The following is a 26,875-nucleotide window of genomic DNA, read 5'->3' as shown; positions in this document are numbered from 1 at the left end:
TTGAATTCATTTTCAAATTGTTCTCTAGCTGTTGCTTGTTTTTGTAAAACATTGGATCTTTCTGCCTTTTTCGGGCCTCAAATAGTTTTTGTAATGAACCCATCTAACAACTTCAGAGGGGAAGACGCCCTCAAGATATTTAAAATTTGATGAGGTTCCCTAAATAGACACTCTTAATCTCAAAGGTAACTGTTGTACTTAGATAAAAACGCAGTATTTTTCTGTTCAAGTAAAGCACAATTACCTTTAAAAGTGTATTTGAGTAGATGTATTTAGTTACTTTTGCGACTTACTGCTGCACTGGACAGTTCAGTTGTCCTTTGCAGTATCTCTGCTCTTAAAGAACAGAAATTATGTGTTTAAGTATACGTCCTTGCTTTGATTCCTCCCCTCGAACCAAACAGCCTATAGGCGTCTCAATATGTCCAATTGACAGACAGCAATCTTAGGTGCCAGCGCCATGCATGCATTGCAGTCTCAGCAGATTTATTGGTTTCATTGCATGCTAGGAATGAACCTGTAAGAAATCCAACTTCTCATGTGTGGAGAAAAGCATGCGTGGCTATTGTATTACCACATGATAGCAGGAATGTGCAGCATGCAGAGGGGATGTAAAGCCGACTGTAAATCTTCATGTGTCACCATTATGGTAACTGTATGTACTGTGGCTTATCACTGTTTACTGACATCTCCAGGTGGACGGTACAGTCATACTGGGTGACAGGTACACAATGTACCTAAGAGGTGGGTTTTATTAGGCCTGCAGGTTGAGACTGTTGAGCTTTGTTTGGTTTCACAGGAGCTGACATTTTCCTGGGAAAGTGATTTAATGACTGCCAGGTCAACTGTCAAACCCCCCGAAATATGACTGAAATCCTCTATGACCTTTGGTAGCTGTTTGAAGCTTTATTGCTCCCACAGCAGAGCCTTGTTTGGTTTTAAATGAGCAGTTTTATCATTATTTGAGATCATAAATAAGAAGCCATTTGTGTCCCAAAGTGCTTTTGCAATCGCTTGATAATGCGATTAGCCTAAAATGACTTGCACAGATGCGACAGCTGTTAAATCCCAACACTTTCTTTATGGCTCGCTGTGAGAAATGTGTGTTTGTTTTTCCTCGTAGCCTTTGTGTTGCGTGTGAGAGTGAGTGAAGGGCTGGCAGTAGTCTGGATTGTGCTCCCAGTTTCCAGCTCTTTCACTGCCCAACACATAGACCCAACAACGATGCCCTCTGTTCTTTTATTGTCATTTTCTCTCATACACAAACACCCCTCTTTTCTGCCCTTTTTCTCGCAGGCATCAAGAGACCAACAGGAGGCTGAAAAATGTGAGTGTTTTCTGAGATATGGATTTGTTGGCCTGTCATTCAGCAATAATGAACCATGAAGTATAATTTGTGGAGCAGAACGCCTTAATTTTACAGTAATTGTAGTCACTGGAACATTTTGTACCATTGCCACAGTAACACTTTTACATACAGCAATTGAACATGTGGCATTAACACACATTAACAATTGTGTTTATAACTTTATTATTCACAAATATTTTAGGGACATTTGTGCCAACATTACACTAAAGAAATTGATGGGACAAAAGGGGCATGCCGCACAGTTTTCCCACCAGATTCACACTGAGAGCATTACGTAGTCATCATCTTACATCCAGAGATCACAAGGATTTATTTATAAGTTCGGTGAGGTATTAGCTCGTAAGAGGAAACAGGTGTGCTACTCCTGCATTGAATTTCGTTTGGGTTGCTTTGCCAATAAAACTGTTCCAACACACAGTATTTGTATCTACAAAGTGAATTCAAGGGAAAAGAAGAGTCAAATAATCTCCGCATGTTTTGTATTTTGGGTGATTGTTATTTACGTATAATGAAAAATATATATAAAAGTTTACAGTTATAGGCTTTGTGCCACAAAATTAGAACATTTAGGTGTCTTACTGACTCTTTTTTGAGGGGATGTTTGTCCCACACATATGGTATTATTCAATAATCTAATTTGTATGTATGTCGTATGTTCCAACGGCAGCAATAATAATTTTCTAACTTGCATCACATAAAGCCAAAGCGCTGATGTGTCAGTTTGAACTGCATCATGCGCCATAGGGGTTCAGAACTGTCCATGCAGTGATGTTTGTTTGCTATAGTGCACTATATTTACCTGTGCAGCCTAATAATGCGCACACAAACAGCAGCAGAGTATTCTGGATGAGCCTGGAAACAAGAGCATGGCACCCTCAGTCAGAGCAGGACTATCATAACAATCACCTGCTGTAGCACTGCATTGTATGTTCATCAGTGAGGGCCAAGGTACAGCTATAACCTGATATATTTTTCCTGATGGTAATAATTAATTTCAAAATTTCACCGACGTATGACCTGATTATGATTTTTTTTCCCTCCAGGTATTGATCACCATTTACTGGCTGGGTAGAAGAGCTCAGTGTGACCGTTCCTATGATGGACCTTACCTGAATTTAAAGGCGTTTGAGGGATTACTAGGCACAGCGCTGTACAAGGTAAATTCCTCTTAAGTGGAGAATAATTTCATGCTGTTATGAAACAAAAGCTTTTTTTTTTTCTTGTGGAAATCCCGAAATAGCATGATTGAAATCCTCTTTTACAGCCGCTGCGCAGTACACTTCGGTATCCTCCCTGGTATGTCGACTATGTGTAGAAGAATGACTGTGATAGGCTGAGGGGCCACAGGTTATTGGCTGCTAAAACCAAAGCTACGTTAAGTCATGAATGACCCGACCCCTTGACTCAGCTATTTTAATCTTGTTTACAGCACAGTGCACATGTTCGCATAGTTGACATGTGAAAATAGCCACTTCTTTTCTTGAAGAAGCCCCGTTTCCTCCCCCTTGCTTATGCCAGTGTTGAATTTGGCACTTGTCTTTCACATAGATTTATAGGTGGTGTGCGAGGCCTCTGTAATTCGACTGACTACAGGGATTTGCAGTAATAGCAGTTGGTTACAAGCACATTTTGTACGTTTAGCCACGATAATCCAAGTTCAGTAGGCTGGGTTTAGTTTGTGGACTTGTATTGTCTGGTAGGATTCGGCAGATTACAGGACTGAAAATCGTTTTCTTTCTAAAGTGGCTGACAGGTTTTTGCTTGTTTGTAGCCATTCTGGTTAAAGAGGCTCCGGGGCTTGCTTGTGTGTTTATGTGCAATGACATTCTTCTCATACAGTAAACACAGTCATCAAGGGTGTGTGGATCATGGCACAGTTTGTTTTGACAGAGATGGCAAAGAAGAGACAACAATGAGGTTATTCCATTTAAGCTGAACCACACATCACCGCTTATAGATGGTATGGAAGGGTGTGTTTACTCTAAGTCAGTCTGCAAGATTTGAGAGGCCAGACAACGCAGACTTCACACTCCACCTGGGAGATCTCACCACACACACAGTGGAGCTAAATATTGTAACTGGCACCCTGCTATCTCAACGTGTGACTGTTTGTGTCTATGAAAGGCTCTGCAGGAATCGTCCGGTCAGAAAGGTAGCAACGTCAGAGACAGCGGTTTTGGAGATAGTTGGTACTCGGAGCGAGAGGAGCTTTACCATCTGAGAGGAGGAGGAGGAGGAGGAGGAGGACACAGGAGAGACGACTCCCTGGACAGCTTGGACTCGTTGGGCTCGCGACCACACAGCATCTCATCTGACGCCACCCTTAAAGGCAGCAGCGAGGGTAGGAGATGTCATTCCAATCTACAGGCACACTTTCAGATGCTGTCACATCATATTTAAATCCCTTTATACTCACTAAAGCTGAGTTTATGGCACCACAGTGTGTATTATTTGAGATTGACTCTCACAGTTAGCAGCAGTTTGTTTAAACTTTCTCAAATTGAGTCTCCGCATGAATATTTATCAGCCAGTTCGTCTGTTTAAACTTCAAATATTTGTGAACAGGGAAGACACGCTGCATCGGAGCCAGAAAGTTGACTCCCCATTTGTGAAAACAAATGCCTATTGCCATCTAGTGGTATGCTTTTGAAAGTGAATACTTTCAATAAAATTCACCTAAATCCCAGAGAAAGCAGAGATTTATCAATGCTTGCCTGGGATCTTGTATGCTTTTGAGGGGAAAGTGATCTCAGAGCAGCAGAGGACAGTGAGACATTCCACAGCCGTCCACACCAGCTTGTAAATGAGGAGGCCTCCGTTCCCCACCCTGCACCCCTCTGTTAGTCCTCCAAAGTCCCGCCAGAACATACAACACACCCCCTGACTCTTTTTTCTATCCTCACATCCCTTTTTCCATTTGTTTCCTTCCCCTCATCCCTTGTCTTGCACCTGTTTGTTTCCTCCTGTTCATGGTCCAGGTTGTTGCAGTGACACTGAGGCAGACTCTGTCTTCAAGATGGCTGAGAACAAGGACTCTGTCAGTTACCGCCGGTCTGTAGTCATCACACCTAAAGCCAGCACCCAGTTTAACCAGTTCCTGCCCACTAAAGACAAACCTTCCGGCTACGTGCCTGCTCCGCTGAGGAAGAAACGGGCCGAACGCAATGAGGACAACCGGCGCAGCTGGGCCAACCCCAGTTATGAAGAGGATGAAAGCACACTCACCAGGTACTTTAACAATCAGTGCTTGTATTGACCTGTTTAAAATCTCATCTTGGTTAATTCTCATAGAGCTATTATTCCTCCTATTCCTTGTTTATAAGTAATGTAACAAAAGGTGATCTAGGAGTGCAGGGTTTCTTACCTAAACTCCTGCTTCAAATGCCGGAAGTTTTACGTGGTGGCTGTTGTTGACTTTCTCCTCTCTCACAAATGTGTTGTGTGCGGATGGTCAATGGTGTTGTGTTACATTTTTGCTGTGGAATGATGACCTCAGTGACACAAGGATTTCGTCTGACCGCTACGGCGACAGTCAAGTATCCGAGAATACCTTGCCGACAGCTCGTCTCCAGTGGGCCTACGAGTATGAAAGCGGCAGTGACTCGGACGCAGACCGACCGGACCCCGATCTTGTTCTAGATGACCTGGCCAGCAGACGCTTCCACAGCCCCTCCCCAGCTCCTCCCACCAACTTCGCTGTGCCCATCAGTCCCGTGACGGGGGGGAGAGTGGCTGGGTCTAGAGGCGGCCCCTGGCCCAAGGTCACTATGACTCCCAATGTTGTCCCTCAACAAAATGTGACCTGCCTCAGGTCAGAGAACATGAAGCTACAGTGTGACTTTGATGTGCCTGCCTGATGAGAGCCGACTAGAATGCTTCTCTTACCCTGAGTTTGCATGGTTCATCGTAACCATGAGCAACGTCTTTGGGCATAGTGCGCTGCCTCTAACACTGCTTCAGAGTCTTGCGTTTGTTGGTTTTTGTTTGAATTATTTTAAGATTTTCGCTGCAGCACGTCCATATTTGCCGCTCCTGAGTTTCATGAGCTTGGAGGAGTGATTTGAGTTGGCAACATAATGTCTCAAATCAATTTTTTCCTCAGTTTGGTTTTGAGCTTGCGTTGGTTTTGCTAATCCTTGCGTCATCTCATTTGAGGTTGTTGTGCTCGAGGAATATGCTCGTTCTTGCGTGACTGGTGTGCCGCATTGCTGCTCTTTTGACACTTGTTGGTTGGCTGTCTCTCTTGAGCAGCAGTGGCATCAACAGAGGGGAAAAGCAGCCCCCCAAGCACGGCTCCGTGAGGGTGGACCACCGCCGAAACGTGTCCACAGACAGCCTGTTCGGGGAGATATACGATGACTCGGAGGATGAGGATGATGAGGTGGGCTATGCCGACCCCATCCAGGATGATCTCTATGCCCGCAAGATGGGCATCAAACCTCAGCCTGTGACCAACGTATCTTACGACAAGTTCTTACCAAAGTTCTGGACGCCCGAAGAAGACGTTCACATACAGAAGATCAAACTGGGCTCCCAGAGGAGACCCTGGTACAAGAAGATGCAAGGCTTCAGGTGTGTGAGGGCATCAAAATAGAGCATGAGATGGAAGACACATATACACATAGCCCTCTTCCCTTTGTATACTTCCAGACACGCTTGTACTAATTCTGTAGAATTAATTTAAACTCTTGCACATTCATTTTTCACTTGATTTTGCTATCCTTAAAAATTTGCATGCCAGTTTCACCTTTTTAGAGTATAATGTTGTGATTGTATGGTACCCTCCCACTTACGCTTCTCTCTCTTTTCCTGCTCTCCACCGCCTCCTATCTTTCCTCTCTTACCTTCCCCTTCGCCCATCCTGCTGTCCTTCGGCTGTAGCCATAAGAAGTCGGGCTCTTCGTCAGATGATTCGGACTGTGACACCAGTCCCTGGCTCTCTTCCGCCCCCTCTCCCTCCGGCCCATCTCCCTCTCATTCCCACTCACACGAGGCCTCGGCTCAAACCACCCTCGTTGTGGGGAAAAGGTCGATACAGCTGCATGATTGTGACGATGCAGGAATGTTTTAGAGCGTCTGGATTTTATAGAAACAAAATAGAATCGATGAGCTGCTTTCTAATACACTAATGATAAAATACACAATCAAGCTACTGGAGCTGCCCCTAACATGCGTCATAAAACAGTTTGCTTGCATTGACCTTAGCAGAAAATAGGCTGTGTCCTATTTTTATTGCAGCCTATTCGAGTGTAAACTCAGTGTTTACCTTTTTCATAGCAACTAGCGTCGTAATTTTATTCCAGAACAGCGTGAATGTAAATTCCTCATTTGATCAAATATTTTGAATCAAATATCATCACTGCTTCTTGTATCTCTTCCTCCTTTTCTTGCTCTTTGATCCAGTTCACATGCATGCACTCATCACTTCTCTGTCCTTTTTCTCTCTTTCTGCCCACCCTGCAGTCTTCATGTCCAACCAAACACTCCCCCACAGCTTCCAAAGATACAGTCCTCTCTCTTAGAGACCCCCCCACTGGTGTTTCCCCCTGTGGACCCCGCCTCGGGTCCCAGACTGGTCAAATGTCAGAGGTGGCCCCTCCTGGGGCGCCAAGACCCCCGGGAGCCCCCAGACCCTTTTGATTATGAAAGCATTTGCCCTGATTTGGAGAATGATGACATGTTTGCTAGGCGAACTCTGGCTTTCCAGTCCAACACAGACCTGGCCATGATGAAGACTCAGCTGTCTGGCAACCGTCGACTCTACACATCTGAGCCCCAACTCAATATTGTCACCCAGCAACGTAGCCGTGAAGGAACTGAGGAAATTGATTTCCCTGACATTGAGCAGGACGATGTGGTGTATCGAAAGGAGAAAACCCAGCAACAACGGCTGCTCTCAGGAGCTCCCGACAACTATGCCCCAATGCCCATCCCAGAGCCGTGGGCCCTGCCTCCTGAGCTCAAGGCCCGACTCCTCTGTCCGCCATGTCCTCTGAGTCAGGAAGCAGCAAAAACTAATCAAGTGGAGAAGGAGGCACATCCTAAAACAGATGACATGCTAATTCGGAAGCTCGGAGTTTGTTCTGATCAGATTCAGAGCTCGCAGAAAGGCCTGTCAACCCATCAGGTGACTCCCTCAGTGCCATCTTCCTGCAGCGAAGGAGACCTGCAGAGGTGGCAGGCGATTAGGGAAGCCAGTCAGTTACGATATAAGAAAAAGCTTTTAGTGGAGAGGTTGGCTGCTCTGAAACTGTAGAAACAAATTGATGTAAGAGCGCCCGTCGGGTTCTTCTCACTTTTTCTTCTGTTTTTGTCTTCTCATTGTTTCTGTAACATTTCAGTCCTTAAATGTTGTCTGTTTGATATACAATTTCTCTCATCTGACTGAGGATTAGTTCAGGGTTCCCACAGTAAGAATTTAGAATTTTATCTTGTTGGGACCTTTTTCTGAAAACAAATAGGTGCCTTTAGATTCACTGGATCTGTGATGAGTATTTTGACACAAACCATAAAGACCGAAATGTGGCTAAATTCACGACAGCAACAGCTCAGAACTTTTATTGTGTGAAATGTTTGTTGTTGCCTCAGAATTTGAAAAAACTAAAAAGTGCTCCCAGTCAGCAAAAAAAAAAAAACTAGGGAAATTCTTCATGGTTTTCTGTCCATATGGTGAAAATATGGTACGTTTGACTTCACAAGCACATGGTATGTAAATGCAGCGTGGATGTCCAGATTGCGCAATAAACCAACTGCTGTGTTTTTTGAGGTTTGATTTATGAGCAGAACAGCATTTTTTGACCAAAATGGACTGGTAGATCATGTGCAGAACAGACCCAGATTCTGCATTTTAGCTTCACTTTTCTTTTCCTCAGACCGAGTTTGCCTGTGAATGAAAGAAATATTTATGCATAATAAAGATTAAAAAAAAAGAAACTTCATGATCTTGTGATGGATTGCGTTGAACTGACTGTGTGTAGTCTTCACCTCGCATCTGCAGCAACACAGATCTGACCCGAGTCAGTGATGTTTTCCTCGGCAAAAAGAACTTTACGCAAACATGTAAAATTCAAAGTTCAGCAGCACGAGAGTGTGGAAATGTTCAAGCCTAAGAAATGTCCAAACATAACATCCTGAACCCTCTGAGCGCACCGAGCAGGGCCGCGAAATGTAGTCTTGTCTGCTGTGCCGACATGAAAGAGTGTAGAAATTCCCCACAGCTCTGAAAGAAGATGTGACTTGTGGATTCCATAGTAACTTGAACACAAATCTACACCGCAGTGTTTGCACATGAACAGACACACAAAAGCACACACAAAGCAACCATTTAACCTGAGTCAAGCCCATCTGGATTTACTTCGCTCCCATATGTAAAGTCATGTTTCCAGTGACATCATGTTGGACTCTCCAGAAAGGCAGCATTGTTTAGGGAAAGATACATGTCTGCACACCTCTGCAGCCAAATGTCAGGATATGGAAATGTGATACTGTACTGTAATCCTACTGTACACACCTTAATCTGTTCAGTGTATATAGTGAAGAAGAGAAGAGTCACATTCTTGTTGGGTCTGCATACATTTGAGGCCCCCCAGCTGCAGATGAGTTGGTCTAAGAGTTGCTAATTGGCTTCAAGCTCATGACCAGATCTCTCACACTCACTGTAAAACACCGACCTGCAGAAATGTGACTTTGTTGTCTGTGGTTCTCTCTGGTTTCCTAGACAGCACCACAGCGAGAGTATCGACGGGTGAGTTGATATGGGCTCCCAGGAATGTGGCACGTTTGCATTTGCTCTGGCCTCTTACGGTCGCACCCTGCTGCCTCCTGCTTTTGTGCTGCTGTTCTCACTCTCTAGCTGCTAAATGCTGACACACAACATTGAGTATTGTATGGCAGTGGGCCAAGTTCAGGGTGAGGTGGGTAGAGGGGGGGGTCTCTGCTCCACAAAGCTCTATTGACAAAGCAACAAAGTGAAATACACGGCAATGCAAAAGCAATATGCTGGGTCATCTAGCTAAACTGCAGTGTGTCCCAGTGAGAGTCATGACTGTGCAGCGGTCTCAGAACTCTGATAGCAATATGAGACATGTGTAAATCTTTACAGGTAAGTCAAAACAGTTTTTCCATAAGATAGGAACTTCAAAAGACTTTTGCATGATGGGGGAATTGTGACATATTTTACTAACCCGCTGAGCTTACGTCCCTCCACAGTTTTTGTGGTCGACCCGTGTGCTGTGTACGCGAACTAACACTTCTTGCAGATTAAACATGTAACACAGTTTATTTTCAGCATAAATGCCAAACAGATGGGTGAGAAGGTGGCATTTTTTTGAGTTTTAAATGGTGTTTTTGTTTCTACAGCTTATTTGACGCAGTGGTAAGAGATGGTGCATGTTTAAATGGTGGATTTTTGATTTTTTTTTCTTTTTTGCGTTTTGCCAGCATATGCAAACAGGACAATATTAACTGTGATGCTTATGCTCTTCTTCTGCTCATTCCACTTTCTTCTCCTCCACAGGAGTAAATCAACAAGCGATATCCTGGTTGAACCCACCGTCGCCCGGCAGATTCGCTATGAAGAGCTGCAGAAGTATCGTGAGCAAGTTAAGGAGACGGAGGATCAGTGGCAGGATGTGAGTAGAACTGATAATTGTGCTGCATGTTAATGCTTGAGGATATCTGTCAGCTTCCCACCGTCTTTATATAGGATATGAGTTGAGACAAGCCAGCAGAAAGAAGTTTGATTCCAGCATAGATAAGGTTGAAGTGAAAGGGGAGAACATGATCTATGTTTGAGGGCCACAGGGTGAAAAAAGAGCTGCTTTGGTTGAAGTCAAAGACAGGCAGACACTGATTGGAGCAGCACTGCCCTCTGGCTATGGTCTGCCCTCATTTCCAAATCACTGTGTTGGCAAGAAGCTGCAATTACTAATAATAGAAATAATACAGAATGATGCTATGATGTAATATGGATGTATGATATCAACCAGAGAGCCGATGATGAAAAGGCTTAATCAATTTTAAATTAACTCTGGTGAAGTTATAGCATCCCCTCTGCATCAATTTTAACCACCGCTGATCCGTTACACATTTCTAGTGAGAAAAGTTAAAAAATAATAAAAGTTACCCACGTCTACGTGACTGGCTGTGGTGCCCGTCAGCAGTCTGATTGGTGTCATGGCAAAATAATAGAGTCTTAAAGCAGCATTTAGGTCACACAGTCCCCAATACACAGGGGAAGTGAGCCGGGAGGAGCCTGAAGCACACAAATAGAACACCTTCAAATGTAGCCCTTTCTCTTTTTTGTCTTTCCCTCTCCTGCACAACTTCGCTCCCTTCAGCTGTCCACTTAGTTTTTGCAACACAATCAGTCTGTTTTATTCAGATCTAAGCTGGTCAGTTATAAAATAAAATGCATGAGGTGATCTAGGTTTGCTTTTGCTGCAGGACCTGAGCAAATGGAAGAACCGGCGCCGCAGTGTCAACTCTGATATAGTGAAGAAGAAAGAGGAAAGGGAGAAGATAGAGCAGATTACGTACGGAGGCAACAGAAGGTCTAAGACCTTCAAGGAGATGCAAGAGGATAGGTAAGGAACAACACACCTGATTGGGTCCTTTTAAAGCATTATTGCAGGGGTAGACTAGATTTTCTATGTTAAATTTCTGATCTTAGTTGAATTTGTTCCTGATATGCACCACTTTTACCCTCAGAGGAGGATTCTTTGCTAAGATAATAAAAGAAGAGGTGTTAAACAGAGACTACATGAGTATTTGAGCAGGAGCGTCTCTAACTGTGCCTTCGGTCAGTGTGAAAGTGTAATTTAATCGTGTCTTGCAACCTGCCTCCCCCCTTTTTTTTTTCGCCCCACATCTCTCTGCCCTCCTCTTTCCAACCTGCTTTCCGCTCTCCTCCTTGTCTCTCCATTCCCTCCATTCATCTTCAATTTTACCATCACTGTCCGATTCGCTTCCCCCTCCTCTGTTCACCCACAGAGAAGGCAAAAGTAAAGGAAAAAGCAGCATCGGCAGTCGTATTGGATCTTTCTCCTACTTAGACGACGACGAGGACGTTTTTGAGAAACCTGTTGTGTCCCCGCGAACCCGAACCCTCCCCGCCAGAAGCTACACTATTGACACTCCTTACAATTCCTTGGAGCCCTCTGAGCCCTCTCTGAAAGAGGACGAACCCCCCGCTGCTTCCAAGGCTACTGGCAGGGCCGCCTCCCCTCCCACCTCTCAGGTCGTTGTGGACAGTCCTGCAGGCAGTGACTCTACGACCACCGTCACTCGAATTGGCCGCAGAGCACTCGACAGATCCCCGTCTCCACCAGCTGCACCTTTGCAGAGGACTCCAGTCCCTGCACACACCAGCACGACCAAGAAAGAAGAGACCACAAGTGTCGTCTCCTCTTTTAACTCTCTACAAAAGGTGCCCGAGCCGAGGCGCCCATTGTCGGGCACACAGAGCGAGGTGGAGGCCCCCTTCTCTGGCTCCCTGCACAAACAACAACCACAACTCAGCTCAATGGAACCCAAGCCTCCCGGGGTGTCTCGGGTTACCGCCTCCCTCCCCAGGAGCTTCCAGAGATCGGATAGCGCACGTCTAACCTCAGTTGTCACGCCAAGGCCCTTCGGGACCCAGTCCTCCCGCATCACCTCTCTTCCCAGAGCCTTTACAGTGAGTACTCGATGGTTTTACGACTAAACACAAACTACCTTTGCAGCACAAGGACACCTAGAGGTCAGGATGAGACGCTGTTTGTTTGGTCTTTAGAAATCTTTTCTTTAATGTTGTTCGGGTAAATTGTTTTGCTTGTTACCCATGAGTCCGATCTGATTACAGTGTGAATAATGGATGAAGCCAGTGTTTTTATAATGCTAACTCAACTACCAGAGCTGCTATTTTCAGCCTCCTTCAGATTCATTACTGTTGCACAGTTACGTCTGCATGTCAGGGGAAGATTGTGTGAATATTTGTTTCACACACATTTAAAAATAATTCATTTACCAGCTATTTGAAGGTCTTTTTTTCCAGATTGAAATTTATTATTTTGTAATCAGCAGTCCCATGGTTTTTTTTCTAAGTTCATTTTTACATTTTGCTGCAATCATTCCCCACAGATGGATGACTCAAACAAGCGTATCAACGGTGACGTGGATGTGCCTAAGAAGTCATCAGTGCCAAGCCGCTATCACCAGTTCATGACCTCTGAGGATGAAACTCACTCCAGCTCAGCACACAGCAGTGACGAAGAGGAGGAGGACGAGAAGGAGGAGACCACAGCAAAGAGCATCACCTCTACCCAGAGCGTCTCACCTGTCCCTCCTCAGGTTAAAAGTGGAGCTCCCGTCAGTCCTGCTCCAGCCAAAGAAACCAACCAGGTAGACAACTTTCCTTCTGCTGACACAACGGATCAACTTTTCTGGCATTGAAAAATAAACCTAACACATAATTACATCAAATTTTAGCTCTTGTGATCGAAAAGTTGTTTACAAATAATAGAGTGCTGCACTGGAGAAATTCAAGTACAGCAACAGGTTGGCATTTAATCAAGAGCCATAAATGATTAATACAAGACTTTCTTGCCAAAGCAGGTCACACAACTTGACATGCTGATGCTTCGCCAGAGTGATTGGAAGTAAGCCCTGTATTTGTACACATGAAATACACCTCTACTCACCTGTGCTGTTGTTTGGTTTCTAGGGGAACTACTGTGAGATGCGGATCAGCCTGAACCAGAAGCCCAACAGCAGCAGAGACTTCGGCTTCCAGGCAGCCTGGGACTCGACAGGAGCTTGTGTCACATCCATCCAGCCAGGTAACAAAGAAGACTTTTGAGAGAAATCCCATCAAACAAAAGGGATTTATAATGTACAAGCAGAACTTTATTCACACTCCAAAACAGTGTGGGCAAGTCAGTCAAACAGGCAACCTTAACTGCAGCATTCCCAGTGAATAAGTCGAGTGGAAAAAGATCAGGCACGTAATGTCAGTATGTCACTCTCACTGATCCAGACTGATGTGTTCACAGATACAGTGCAGCAGTGATATTAGGAACTCTCTTATGTTTTACAGTCAGACACTGCTGCTTGGTTGTCAGCAGGTTTTTGAGTCCATTGCAGTGGTGATGCCAGACCTATGTAGGGCAGCTTCTATCTGGGTCAGATCTGCTGGGCCTGAGCCTCTCTTTCTACTGAGATTCCCCAACTGCACATCACAGTACGCCATGTATATTAGGAATATATACATAACACTTACATCCCACAGCAATACATAAACACTAACTTTGTCACAGCAGTTTCAGAGCACAGCTCATGTAAGCCAAACTTTATTCTTTGTCATGGCGTATTTCCTGAGCCTTTTCAAATCAGCCATTGTTTTGTTTCCTGTCAGTTTTATTTCTTTGTTTATGAGGACAACCCTCATTAATCATCATGTCTGTAGAAGTGCCAGTGTAAGCGTCCTGGCATTTTTTCCACTGCCAGCCTTTCAGCAAGATTTTCTAAAAGCAAAAACAGGACAGACAAACAAAAGACTGTAGATGACAACAGGAGCAAGAAAGTCAGCAAGTTGTTCCTCGCAGAACCAACATCAACAGTACTGATGTAGCACAGCAAAGGCCTTTACTGCACTAGACTGTAGAGCCATTCCAAACAACGTAAAGCAGCAATACGTTCTGTCGGGAAAATTACCTTTAAAATTGTGATATTTCATCAAATTCACTTTATTCTATATATATCATGTTAAAATTTGCCCAAGTTAAAACACTGGCTCAAACCTTCTGTAAAAAACAAAAAATCCTGTGTTCCTCGGTGCAACAGAGAAGATCAACAGTCACATGACAACAATTCAGGCACTATTCAGCTGAACTGCAGGCTGTGTGTACATAGCACAAGTGTGGAAACAATATTTAAAAAGTAAACATGTATAGTATGTAGAGTCACCATTACATTTCCAGTATTGGTTTTGGTTTCAGGTTTTTTAATTATTGTAAAATAAACAATCAGAGAAATTCAATCCATGTTTTTCTCTTTTATAAGTGATTTATTCCATTGTAACTGTGTCATACTGCACAAAAGAACATTTTTGAGTTGTCTACTTCGAGCAGTGGTTGCACTGTTTTCATAGAGGTACCGAACTTGCATTGCAGAGAAAAATGAGTCCTCATTGAGTAAAAATGCATCAGGTGCAATAAACAAAGAAATTGCTCTGGGCTCAATAGCCACGCAGCAAAAAGTCATAATTGTGGCAATATTCATATATGTAAGTCATAAAATAATAATAAAGAAGAGTTGCATTGAGCTGAAACTAATTCAGTCTAATATAACAAATCAGCAGTACATTCTACATTCATGAAGGTTATGACGTCCATCAAATCTATCATTAGAACACAACACAGCTCTAGTACTCCACAAACTACAGCCTACAGCCTTGTTTGAACTGTGTAAATAATACGGTGTAAAAACTGTAGTTCTCAGTTGCTCTCAGCACTGTTATCTGTCACACAAAATATATGGTAAATATGTGCATAAATTCCATTTCAAATAATAGAGTTAAAAACAAACAAATGTCTTACAAATGTAACCTGTAAGTAAACCAATTTCACACCTAAAAAATCTGTCACGTTATTGCCTTTTGTTTTTGTTTGCATCAAGAGGCTCTGAGGAAGATGCATCAGGCTGCAAACCTAAAAGCATGGGAAAAATGCGCTTGTATTACTAAACTGTGAACACTTCAGGCTAGGGACAATAAAATGAATATGAAGTCAGGCCTGTGTGTTTTTTTTTAGAGTAAAATTAAAATATTAGTAAAGCAATCCTTGTCTTAGGCAAGAACATTGATCTTTTTAGCTGTAGAGGTTGTGACAGTCACCACAGTGGTGAATCAGAGTAAATTCTCCTCTTGACCTCCATCTCCTGCAGGCAGCCCAGCTGAGATGTGCCGGCTCCAGGTCGGGGACGAGGTGCTGATGGTAAACGGGCAGCAGGTGGCAGAAATGAGCTACACACAGTGGAAGTCCCACATGGAGGAGGCTCTGCAGGAGGGCAGCCTGGTCATGGATATCCGCCGTCACGGCCAGAACAGTGAGTCATCTAGGCAGTGTGTGTGTGTGTGTGTGCATGTGTGTGTGTGTGTTTGTTCGCGTGAGAGCGAGAGATTGAAAGTGAATGAAACATTTTAAAAGTTGCATTCCTGAACTGACAGCGCTGCTTAAGCCGCCTGCGTTGCTAAACAGTTTTGACACTTTAAATTGGTCCGTAAACTGTTGTGAAGTCATCCATGAATGATGTCATGACAGCTAAACGATGAAGGACCTGTACATTTTTCTTTCTTGTCTGGTGACAGAAGGCTGTTGTTGTTTTGACCTCTGTTGTTTTTCTTCCTTCTTTCTTTCTTCCCCCTGTGTGAGCTCTTTCTTGTCCTTTTTTTTCTTTTTTTTTGCATTTTTTTCTCCTTCCTTTTATTTCTACTGGTTGTTTCTCCTCTTTGTTGGCCTTTCTGCCTCATCAGCATCCTTCTGTCTGTCGGTGCAGTGTTTTCCTTCTGGAGAACTAACCCGGCTCGGGTCCACGGTTCTATGAGTGTTCTGTTTTTACAGTGTCGGTGTATCAGGCTTACTTGTTCCAACAATATCAGTGTCAGCTTAGAAAAATAATAAACCACCCAGCATAGCTCACTTGAACTAACACACAGCACTAGTTCACATAGTGTAGTGAAGTCCAGTAGTTGGGAGCCTTTTAGAAACACTGTTTGGGATTATGAGGGCTTTATTGGGCTGCATGGCTGGGGAAGGTGGTTTCTCTGTCACTCCCTGCTGCTCTCTATAACAAACACCATAACAGCGTCCTTGTCCCCTGCTTTATAGCGTTCTTTATGCAAATTCTCTATCAACTGTTGGGGTTCACACATGTAGAGGACTCGTGCACAAAACGTATGGTTTTAAGTGCAAACACACGCTGTATTTTTTTTGCCATTGCATTGTCTGCATGCAGACTGGGACAGAGATCAACCTTCCCTGCCATATAAAAGCCATAAGACCATCAATCTGACCAGTACGGATCATCCGATACTTCTAGGTTCCCCTGAAACGAACACTGTCAGCTCCAGCCTGGATTTCACCTCACGCACTTCCACGGAAACGCTGCCATCCAAAGCAGCCCCCACTCACCAGGTTGTCGTAAGTGACTCAGAATCACCTTGGTTGACTCAGGTTTTTCATCAGGTTTTTATTCCAGTATTGTTCCCGACCCCGGGGACTCTTTAATGAGTATGCACCCTGCTTCGTCTCCCCCACAGGAGGTGTCTTCAAACGGAGTTAATGGAGGCTTCCGAGAGGAGTCGGTGACCATGAGGAACAAAGGTAAAGAGCAGAGCGCGCAGTCAGAAAGGTTATGAAATTGATCTTGATGATTATTTCTGGTCTGAATACAAAAACACATCAGTGAGAGGAGGGGGAGAGTCAGTTTGTCAGCTTGGTTTTGGGTGAAAGACCTTTGGAGAAAATCCATACTGGTACTCAGCAGACATTTACTTTGACTGTGATGTAAGCAGTACGCACTATAAATATGTGTAATTCATGACAATGTGTTAGCAATATAAGGTGGAATATCTTCAGGTTAATGTTCTTCTGTTGTTCCTCACTGTGTCCTGTTTTCCATCTCTCATGTAGAGTCAGAACCCATATCTTTGAAAAACTTAAAACGGAGGTCAGAGTTTTTTGAAACAGGTAAAAAAAAAAAAGGAAAAACTGACCGAAGGTTCTTGATGATAGATTTCTGTGTAATCTGGTGGCTGGGTTCTCTGTGCTTTCTCTGATTTCCGCAGATTTCCAAGGCATGTTTTCTCATAGATCACAGCCCTGTGTTCGATTGATAATCATCTATCAATTGATCACAAGCTGTCAGGATTGAAATATATTCCTCTGTGCCTCCTTGTTTTCTTATTTGTGGGGCTTTTTCCTGTCTCCTGTCTGGTGCCGAAGCTTAACCCTTGTGCTGTGCCCCTTCCCTCCTTCAGGTGGCTCAGGGCCCAGTGTCAGTGCGCTGGTCTACCTCTGTGGTAAACAGGGTTGAGTGTGCAGTGACCTCCTCACCTTCGCTCAGTACAACGCTGACATGCTGTTCAGACCTCCCGAACCCGCATTTAGTTTATTTTAATACAAGGTCAAACTCCACAAAATAAGAAAACTCAAAAGAAAATGTGTATAAAAGCAGCTTTTTCTGCCCTAAAACCTGAGCAGCATGTCAGTCCCTACTCCAGCGTACCTTCCACAAACACAAATCTTTGAATCCTGTTGTGTTTGTGGTAGTTTTGAATGGCGTCCAGCCTTAACACATGGTTACACTTTTCACTTTGCTGCACATGAAGTTAAAAGCATTCCTGGCATGCACGTACTGAGGCGTCTGTTCGCCTCTCCGGGCCGGCTGCTCTGCGCTTTGTGTTGTGCTTTTTACGCATGCTGCTGATATGTGTTTGTTTGATCCTGTTGCCTCATAATCAGTTTATTGATTTTCCTATTCATGACCATCAGCCCGACATCCAATGTAAATATGAACAAGTGGGCGATGTTGAATTGGGAGAATCAATAAGTCCTAGTGGGTGAAATCTGACTTTTATTGCTTGAGGCTTGTTGAAAACATCAATTACTGTTGTGGTTTGAAATGTCATTTTCAATAATGAATCGGCGCTTGACTTAAAAATCTATTTAAAACTAAATAAGCCTGTCAACTGAGTGTTGATGTGGCATTTGGCTTCAGGGTTAACTTGTACATTTACATGATGTTTCATCTCTCTGCCTGTGCATGCCAGAAGTATTGACTGAACAATTTTTCTTTCTCTTCAAGGAGGATCAGAGTCTGTGATGCCAGATGTGAGTAAAGGACAGTTTTTGTGTCCCCGTTGTGTTTGCTCCTCCAGCACGACAATATCTTTGAAAGTAGATACCGCTGTTATTACAAAGCTCAGACCCATTATTAAGCCTCTCACATGAGCTGCACTGGGAGTTCACTTCAGAGGCAGGTTCACTTTGCTTCTTAAGCCTTTTAGCTGCCCAGCGACCCACTTAGCCATGATTATAGGGAGCTTTTATTTTAATGTAGCTTTGAAAATGGGTAAGTAAAATACTTAACAGTGTAAGCATGGAGGGTGTAGCACAAATTATAAAGTCATCTGGGAAGAAAACTGTGATTTTGGAGGGTATATTGATCAAACTAATGGGGTATTACTTGACAATACTTAACAGAAGAGAGAGTAGCTACTCCCAAAATAAGACAGAGGCTTACCTTTAAACTCATGTCAAAGAGCAGGTCAAGGTGTTTGGATACAAGGGTTATTAAATACTGTAAATTAAATAATATAAATGTAGTATGTATGACGGTCTTGTCTCGTCTCTGCCATCAGATACCTGTTCCTTCAATTGCTCCATCTTCTAGCCGCTGGTCTTGGGACCCAGAAGAGGAGCGCAAAAGACAAGAGAAATGGCAAAAGGAACAAGAGCGCCTCCTACAGGTATGTAAAGGAATACTCATGTAGTTTAGTAATATTATTTTGCAATATATACACCTCATAGTTAATCACACTGTAGGATTTTAATCACAATTATATTACTAAGGTTAAGTTCCAATAACATAGTGTCTAACTGTATTATTACATTATTTGAGTTAACCACCATACTAATAAATCTATAAAGTAGTTTTATTATATAATTTTTTTAGGGTTAAAATCCTAAAATGTGAATTACTCAGGTATAATCACACATTAAATAACACAACAGTGTTTTAACTATAATATTTAACCTTGCCAATCAAAACTAAACCAGCTGTGATGTGTTGTATAAAAGGACTGTCTTGACTTGACTATTTCATCTTTTGTATTTTGAATGCTTGCAATCTTGTTTATTTGTGGAATTTGTTTTCATTACTTGTCTAATTTGACATTTGTTTTACTTACATTTAACCGTAACTTTGTTTTCAAAAGATGTTTTACAAATAGTTATCGTAAAACGTATTCGTAGCTTATCAGGTACAGCAAATGCAGTCTAATAAAACAGCTTTGCAATAAATCCTGTCTTTATGAAAGCCATGATCATAAGTTTTTGCTGAAATGGTTGCAGAGAGGTGAAGATTTTGTTGTTTGTGTTGCTGTGGAGTCACATGATCACAAAACTACTAAAGAAGGACACTTGAGGAGGTAGATGAGAAAATAGAATCCTATTAAAGATGTGAGAATAAGTATTGTTCAGGCTTTCTGTGTGATTTAATTTTTGCTATTACATCGTGTGTGTCTATAAAAGGCAAATTTGTGTTTCCTTCTGACCTGGACCACAGTCTAATTTGTCCTGGAACAAGCCTACACAGAATATGAATAATTAATATAAACACAGAGGAAAAAATAAACCTGAATAAAAAAACAATCAATGAATAAAAATGGACAGTCCATTTGATCTAAAATACCCACGCATACATCTATTTTTTGTCCTACTTGACAATAAAAAGAGCTATAGTCGAGGAAGTTCCTCATTGGGGTTTCTCCTAATAGGCTCAAAAGAGAAAAGCTCAGACAGCACTCCGGCAGCTGAAAGCAAAGTATCTGTCAAGTGTCCAGCTTAAATGTAGTAGGATCCTGTCAAAACATTTTTCTGAGGGCCTGTTTCTGGATGGAGATCAAAGGTGGCCACGCAGAGTGCTGATGTAGCCGGGAAGGCTTGTTAGCTTCTCCAGTCTTGTTCCCTGTTGGATAAACAGCCTGATTTCATGATGTGCCAGGGAGACTTCCTGCCCAGGGCAAGCTTTATAGAATGGTTAGATAACATGTAGGTGAGCTCAAAATTATGTGAAAATGTTACAGCTGAAGTGCCTTGTTATTCTCCAATGTACTACTTTATTCTTCCCTCTGTACGGTACAATATGATGCATCTGTGTCGGTTCTTTGTATGTGTTTTTGAGGAATTTCCTTGGTGTGTGGGACTGTGTGTATAAAATGAGGTAACCTTTGACTTCCCCCTATAGGAGAAGTATAAGCGCGATCAAGAGAAACTGCAGGAGGAGTGGTTCAAGGCTCAGCAGGAGATTAATACGAACGTGGCCCAACAACAGGTACCAAAAGTATTTTATTTGTGTAGAGTCTGACCTAAAACCAGAAACATCGGCTGGAAATTTTTATTTATTTATTTATTTTAAAAGGGGGGGTGTTAAGTTGTGACTCATAGCACTATTTTTTCTAAATGTACCAAAAGTGCTTTGGTCAGAATTGTAATAATTATTCAACGATTATGTGGGCACACACTCTTGTTTCTTATTTTATACAAAGGACTGAGTGAAAGTGAGCAAAACAAAAGCAGGACATGTGTATATGTGCACAGGACACACTTTAGTCTCTGTAACTTCTTTCCAGCTCATAGTTTTGCAAGAAAAACTCCCCTCTGATTCGAATTTCTAAACACTTGCTGGTTTGTCAACTCAAGGGATGTGAGGAGTTTCTCTATTGTTGTTGCAGTTCCTCCTGGATGCTAACCCAGGTCAGATTACTTAAATGCTTCCTCTTTTTGGTCCGTCCTTCTCTCTGTCAGCCTGGGAGCCTGGAGGTGAACAGCCACAGCGTCAGCCCACACTCGCCCCTGTCTCCCATCAACCAGCCCACATCTCCTCTGTGGGAAGAGGAAGAGAGAAAGAGGAAGGTGGAGCAGGAGCGCCAAAGGCAGGCGGAGGAGAGGAGGAAGAGGGAGGAGGAGGAGCGAGAGCTGCAGCGCCTCCAGGAGGAGAGGAAGAGGAGAGAGAGGCAGGAGGAGGAGGAGAGGAGGAGACGGGAGGAGGAAGAGCTGAGGAGGCAGAGGAGGAGAGAGGAAGAGAGGGAGGAGGAGAGGAGGCGGCAGGAGGCTGCAGAGCAGCAGCGCAGGGAGAAGGAGAGAGCCTTGGAGCAGCAGCAGCAGTGGTCAGTAGAGCCTCTCCTCCTCCTCCTGCACTGTCCACAGTGTCTTTATATTCCTTGTCTGACCATCCTGCTGATAATAACACATTTAACCCGCTTTACTGTGTGTGCATTAACATAAGTGCAACTAATGTGTTTTTGCATGTGCTTTATCCTCCTTTGTGCTGTAATCATCCTTCCACCTCTCTGTGCGCTCCTCACCAAAGGGCTGCAGGCTCCCATGGCTTTGCCTATGACCAGCCTCTACTGTCCTTAACAGACAGGTTAGTGCAGGAGAGAGTGTTTATGTGCTTTTCAGACTGCATCTGTAGCCTGACCTCTGTCTGCGAGAGCCGCAGATAATCCCACTACTAACCTGTTTTTACATCACGTAGTTAATGTGCAATTCATGCTTTTCTCCTAATCTGTTAACATCAATGCGTTACAGTGAATGCAGTCTATTAGAGCATTTCAAAATAATGCGTTGAATAGAGTCCCGCTATTTAGTATGAACTGTGCACTGTACATATGGCTGATAACACATATATTTATAAAACTGAGCTCAACTTACCATTAGTGGAGACTTCCATGTGAACAGATAATATATAACATTATATGTAGATATTTCTTCATAAGAAAAACAACTTGTGAGCAGTCACATCTATACCACATACATCTGCTTGCACCTACATTATAATGTGTTATCACCCATTTAGGAAGTGTTTGTATACTATTTGTAAATGTTAAATAGGGTGACTTTACATTAAGTTTTACTGGTGGTATTAAGTCCAAAATTAACATGAGTCTCCACATTCTCATCTGTAAATCCTGCAAGCTCTTTATTCAGTTTTGTGCACCAGGAGAGATCTTGGCAAGACAACTTGTTCTTACCTGAATTGCATTGAATGTGCCAAATCATCATCTCACAAGAATACGATTCTGCTGAAACACCAACACAAAGAACACTCACATGTTGCTGTAACCTGAAAACACCAACACCAAGCAGCATCACAGTGCTGCAGATACTCAATCGTGTATGTCTTTGAAGCAGTAAATTATGTTTTTTCCCTTTTTTGCAACATATTGCAAAACAAAACTGGCATATCTCTACAGTATAGCTTTCACTGCAGCGTTACTTTCTGAATCCATATGAACCAAGTCATTCAAGCATTGTTAAGTAGATGGTCATGAAACCAGAAATCTGTCAGCCAGTGGATTAGGTCTCCAGCTGAGATGACGATTACCTGTGACTGGTCTGCAATCAGCAGTTTCTCCTTATAACCATTCATTGGGTTCTTACTGTGGTATTTAACATCTAAAAATACTTTTCACCTGTCGCTGAGTAAAGTGGATGGATTACCTAAAAGTTACCTAATACAAAATTCAAACATACTTTATTATGGAAGCTATTAAGTTAAACAAGGTCACCATGTATCAACTGCCTTCCTTACATTTGTGTGTCGACTTATGATCACATTAAATAAAGTTTTGTATGTATCAACATGTATGTATCATGTTTCGTTCCACAGGCTAAAATCCAAATCATCTCCCCAGCTTGATGAAGAGGATAAACCTCAGAGGAAAGGTCAGTGTTCTCGATTTAATGGCAGCAGCAGCCTCTGTTTGTTTTCCTACTTGTTGTTTAATAAATGACCCCACGTTGTTGCACATATGTGTGGGCTGTGTCCCACTGTAGGCGCGTACATGCAGCCGGGGGGCATGGCTCACTATCTGCTGGAGGAGCAGATTAGGATTGAGCGTGACAGAAAGGCCCAGAGTCTGAGGGCGGCATCTGAGCTGGAGTTGGAACGAAGAAACATCCTGAATGCCATGAGATACAGAGAGCCAGAGAGAGGTGGGCTTCCTCCCTGAAGCGCCGCCTCTCTGTTTTGATCTGAATCCAAGTCAACCTCACTCCAATTATCGCCATCAGCCGATCAGTCAATTATGACATTTCACTGAATCAAAACGTACAGCTGTGTGATTAACAGCTGACCAGCCAAATGGCAAATCAATCAGCCAAGCTGACCAGAAAATGACATGTAGTCGAATGTTTAATTCATTGATTACAGCGTGATTTCTTTCTATCTGCCATAATTTAATTGTAATTCCTCTAATCCAGCCAGAATGAGGCAAACGATACATCTGCATCAGCCTGATCCTGCATTTTTGCACAGTTCCCCTCGCCATCACAATTCATGATATGTTTTTGACTTCCATGAACCCTTTCATTTTATCAAGCACCATTTATCTCTCCTCCCCGTGTGCAGTGACGGGGAGCGGACTCGGCGAGAGGAAAGGTCAGCAGTCCGTGTCGCAGGCTGAGGTGGAGCGACAGCAGATCCTGAACGAGATGAAGAAGAAAACTCCGCTGCTGACGGACAGCAGCTGGATCCGCCAGCGCGCCGCCAGCTCTGCCGCCAGCAAGGAGGCCGATGTGCCACCCATGCGCAGGTACATTTAACCCCATTTCAGAACATCACCTCTCTGTGTAGATTCCCAGTTGTCTAGGTCATGGCATCCCAAGTGCTTCAGTAGAAGGCAAGTGGACTTTTTTTGTTGTTTTGTTTTTTGGTTCTTCAAAGATATTTCATCTCTCATCCTAGAGAAAAAGAAGTCTGGTTGCCTTCTACTGCAGCACTTTGATCCCCTCTCTGCCGTGTTACGGTGGTGGTTTACACACACTAATATCCTGTTAACTGAAGTTGTGTGCAGAAGCTAAAACATTTACTCGTCTGGCTACCACTTGGAAAATTGGATTGGTCCATTAGTAAATTCTTTAACAGCTGGTAGCCAGACGGTTTAAATGTCCTAACCAGCTAACGTTGGTGTGGCGTGGGTTGGCTTTGCAGAGGCGAGTCTCTTGACAATCTGGACTCCTCCTACAACTCCTGGCGCTCATCATGGGGACCCCGAAGCAGCTCTTATGTCCAGAACTTGTCTCGGCCTCACTCTGCCCTCTCCGGCAGCGCTTCTTTTTATGGTGGCGGCTCGGGGGCCCAGAGGCCTGGCTCCTCCACGCTGCCTTCCTCCTATTCCATGAGCTCCCTCCGAGGCGGGGCAGGAACCCCCTCGTCCCCTTGGTCCCGGCAGTCGCTTTCCCCCTCACACTCATCTCCGTCGCCCACCACCTCTCCAGAACCGGCGCCCGAGACCCCTCAGCAGCGGAACAGGTAAAGAGTAACAATGTTGCTTTGCTTGAATGATGCAAACAAGCTTCCCTCTAACCACTCACTGGGATACTGGGGGGGCAAAATCCTGCTCCAGGTGGGGCTGTTAAACCACATCTTGGGATGTGGAGTGGTGGGCATCATGAATCTTTTTCTCTTCATACTTCTGAACATATTTTAATATACTCTGTCATTTGATGACGTTTTGTGTTTACAGATCCAGCAGGTTGAAAACAGTCCTTTAATATGCAGTCCTTTTGTACAGGATCTCTGGCTAATTTCACTTGCATATACAGTATTGTTTTGTGCTTTATGTGTGTGAAGCTTGGTATTAACATTTTAATACATACATGGAAACTGGAAGTTTTCTTCAAGCATTTCATGAATAGTTTCTGTGTCAGAAACGTCATCCACAATAGTTTCCTCTGAATGATTCTTATCATGCATGAAATACTTTATACATGTTACTATTTTACTGTGCATTTCCAATTGAATTAATAAAACATTGCTTAATATTTATAGACTTTTTTAATGTTCATCGAAGAGCAGCCGTCATTTCAGCAGTGCTTGGTCCATATCTGAACAAAATATTCAACTGCTCAATATTTGTCAGATGTGTCAGCAGTAACATTCATCTAACCCAGCTGTATACCAGTGCAACCATGTGTTCTGTGCATTCATACATGCATCATGTATGTGTGCTTGGCTTTCAAGTTATAGCTTTATGTTCTATAATCCAGGTCAGTGAGTGGCAAGAAAATCTGTACGTTCTGTGACAACCCACTGGGAAAGGGAGCAGCCATGATCATCGAGTCCCTTGGGCTCTGTTATCATTTGGGCTGTTTTAAGGTGAGAGTTTGGCCTCCCGTTGGCACCGGAGCACGTCGGCCGCGCGCCTCGCCTGAAAAACTAACCTGATCGCTCCAGATTCTTTCTTTCTTGTTTTACTAACCTCCTAAATATCAACGTCTTGATTCTCTTTACAGCTGAGCAAAGTAGATGTTTTTTGTGCCAAATCCTGCAAGCCAAACTAATCACTGTTTATTTTTTTTTTATCACTGGTGTTAATCCTTCTGGGAACTTTGGCTTTCACCTGACTTTGGCCGACTGTATCTGAATGTTGATGTTCTTTGTCTTTTCACTCTCATTCTTCCTCGTTAATTTGTCTTTTTCTGTAGAGACAATCAAGGCCTTTGGTGTGTCTGTCCTCATCTCCCTGCCTGTGGATACTTTAGCGCATCCTCAACAAGTTTAATCGCTCTTTAACTCTTCCTTTTCCTAAATCTCCTCAGTGCATCGACTGTATGGCTGACCTTGGAGGAACGGAAGCTGGGGCTGAAGTTAGAATACGAAACAAGCAGCTCTACTGTAACTCCTGCTACATGCGATTCAAAAGTGAGTGCGCCATCAAACTTGCTTAGCATTGGAAGCTGTTTATTCTTCTTATTATTATTATTGTTATTATTTATGCATAATGGTGCCGTTTATTTTCTTTTCCAGCTGGCCAGCCAACATCTATGTGATATGGTTGTACTCCAGCAGATTGATGAAGAGACTACTTGTGACAACAACCCATGAACTTTAAAGTGAACGTTGAAGCCATTGCAAATAACTGGGACATTTGGTTTGGACACGCTTTCATTTATGGTTCTAGAAATTCCCACGTGACTCCGTGATGAGAATCGTGTTTGTTTTTACAGTGTGTGATTGAGGGGAAAAGCTTGCAAAGAAGTTATCTACTCTTGTGTTTATATCGTATTAAGTATTACAGCTGTACAAAGTGTAAGGGTTCTGCATGCTCCAGAGTTTTTAAATGTTGTAGCCGCGAAACTAGTCAAGCAATAAACTGTCTACAAGATTCCAGAAGAAAAATCTTTTCTCTGACCTTCGCTTTGACAGATTTTATAGATATTGAGAGGAAACCCTGCAGGATCATCTCGTTTTTCATGCTTCTTTTTTCCCCACTGAGTCTTGTGGTATTAACATGTTTGTTGACCAAGCTATTCTTATCATGTCTATGTGCCTTTTCATTCGTAACAGGGAGAAGTAATTAAGATTATTAGAATTCTCTTATAACATATTTAAAGAAAGAATTTGCGCTTGGATAGCACTTGTCTTGAGTTTTAACTGAGGATTGTACACATAAGCAGGTTTTGATGTGAAGAATGCACAATATACTGGATGGCATTGAGGCAAACAGTAACATTGTAAATAAAATAACTAAACGCATTTCTTGTGTGTGTGTTTGATTTTTTTTCTCCAGCAGTGAAATTGCATAATTCTGTCTAATGATATTCTAACATATGATGCAAGGCTTTCCAGCCTCTGTAATCAGAAATCATTATACTCATATTTCTCTGTCTGTCCCTCTCGTTCTGTGTTTCTCTCTGTAGTGCCATAGTCATAATGAAAGGAATTTCAATGAGCTTTTGT

At 43.1% G+C, this 26,875-nt stretch overlaps 1 protein-coding gene across 1 annotated transcript in view; it reads left to right on the top strand.

Moving 5' to 3' along the window:
• lmo7a (LIM domain 7a) overlaps nucleotides 1–26,671 on the top strand; it is a 49,664-nt gene extending 22,993 nt beyond the window's left edge. The window contains exons 6-31 of the mRNA XM_008281951.1: nucleotides 1,297–1,327; nucleotides 2,413–2,526; nucleotides 3,494–3,710; nucleotides 4,348–4,597; nucleotides 9,087–9,113; nucleotides 9,885–9,999; nucleotides 10,814–10,953; nucleotides 11,360–12,044; nucleotides 12,488–12,748; nucleotides 13,071–13,185; nucleotides 15,290–15,451; nucleotides 16,361–16,545; nucleotides 16,665–16,728; nucleotides 17,038–17,094; nucleotides 18,212–18,237; nucleotides 18,768–18,875; nucleotides 20,375–20,461; nucleotides 20,935–21,296; nucleotides 21,500–21,556; nucleotides 22,802–22,857; nucleotides 22,969–23,127; nucleotides 23,543–23,726; nucleotides 24,125–24,445; nucleotides 25,183–25,291; nucleotides 25,735–25,837; nucleotides 25,943–26,671. Of these exons, the coding sequence (XP_008280173.1) occupies nucleotides 1,297–1,327; nucleotides 2,413–2,526; nucleotides 3,494–3,710; nucleotides 4,348–4,597; nucleotides 9,087–9,113; nucleotides 9,885–9,999; nucleotides 10,814–10,953; nucleotides 11,360–12,044; nucleotides 12,488–12,748; nucleotides 13,071–13,185; nucleotides 15,290–15,451; nucleotides 16,361–16,545; nucleotides 16,665–16,728; nucleotides 17,038–17,094; nucleotides 18,212–18,237; nucleotides 18,768–18,875; nucleotides 20,375–20,461; nucleotides 20,935–21,296; nucleotides 21,500–21,556; nucleotides 22,802–22,857; nucleotides 22,969–23,127; nucleotides 23,543–23,726; nucleotides 24,125–24,445; nucleotides 25,183–25,291; nucleotides 25,735–25,837; nucleotides 25,943–25,965 (4,018 nt within the window). The 3' untranslated portion in view covers nucleotides 25,966–26,671. The remainder of the gene's footprint in view (nucleotides 1–1,296; nucleotides 1,328–2,412; nucleotides 2,527–3,493; nucleotides 3,711–4,347; nucleotides 4,598–9,086; nucleotides 9,114–9,884; nucleotides 10,000–10,813; nucleotides 10,954–11,359; nucleotides 12,045–12,487; nucleotides 12,749–13,070; nucleotides 13,186–15,289; nucleotides 15,452–16,360; nucleotides 16,546–16,664; nucleotides 16,729–17,037; nucleotides 17,095–18,211; nucleotides 18,238–18,767; nucleotides 18,876–20,374; nucleotides 20,462–20,934; nucleotides 21,297–21,499; nucleotides 21,557–22,801; nucleotides 22,858–22,968; nucleotides 23,128–23,542; nucleotides 23,727–24,124; nucleotides 24,446–25,182; nucleotides 25,292–25,734; nucleotides 25,838–25,942) is intronic.
• Nucleotides 26,672–26,875: the final 204 nt, after the last annotated feature.

Source organism: Stegastes partitus, unplaced genomic scaffold (genome assembly GCF_000690725.1).
Source record: "Stegastes partitus isolate 25-593 unplaced genomic scaffold, Stegastes_partitus-1.0.2 Scaffold7, whole genome shotgun sequence".
NCBI classification, from domain to species: Eukaryota; Metazoa; Chordata; class Actinopteri; family Pomacentridae; genus Stegastes; species Stegastes partitus.
The sequence above is the reverse complement of the archived record's forward strand: the minus strand, read 5'-3'. Positions and strand labels throughout refer to the sequence as shown.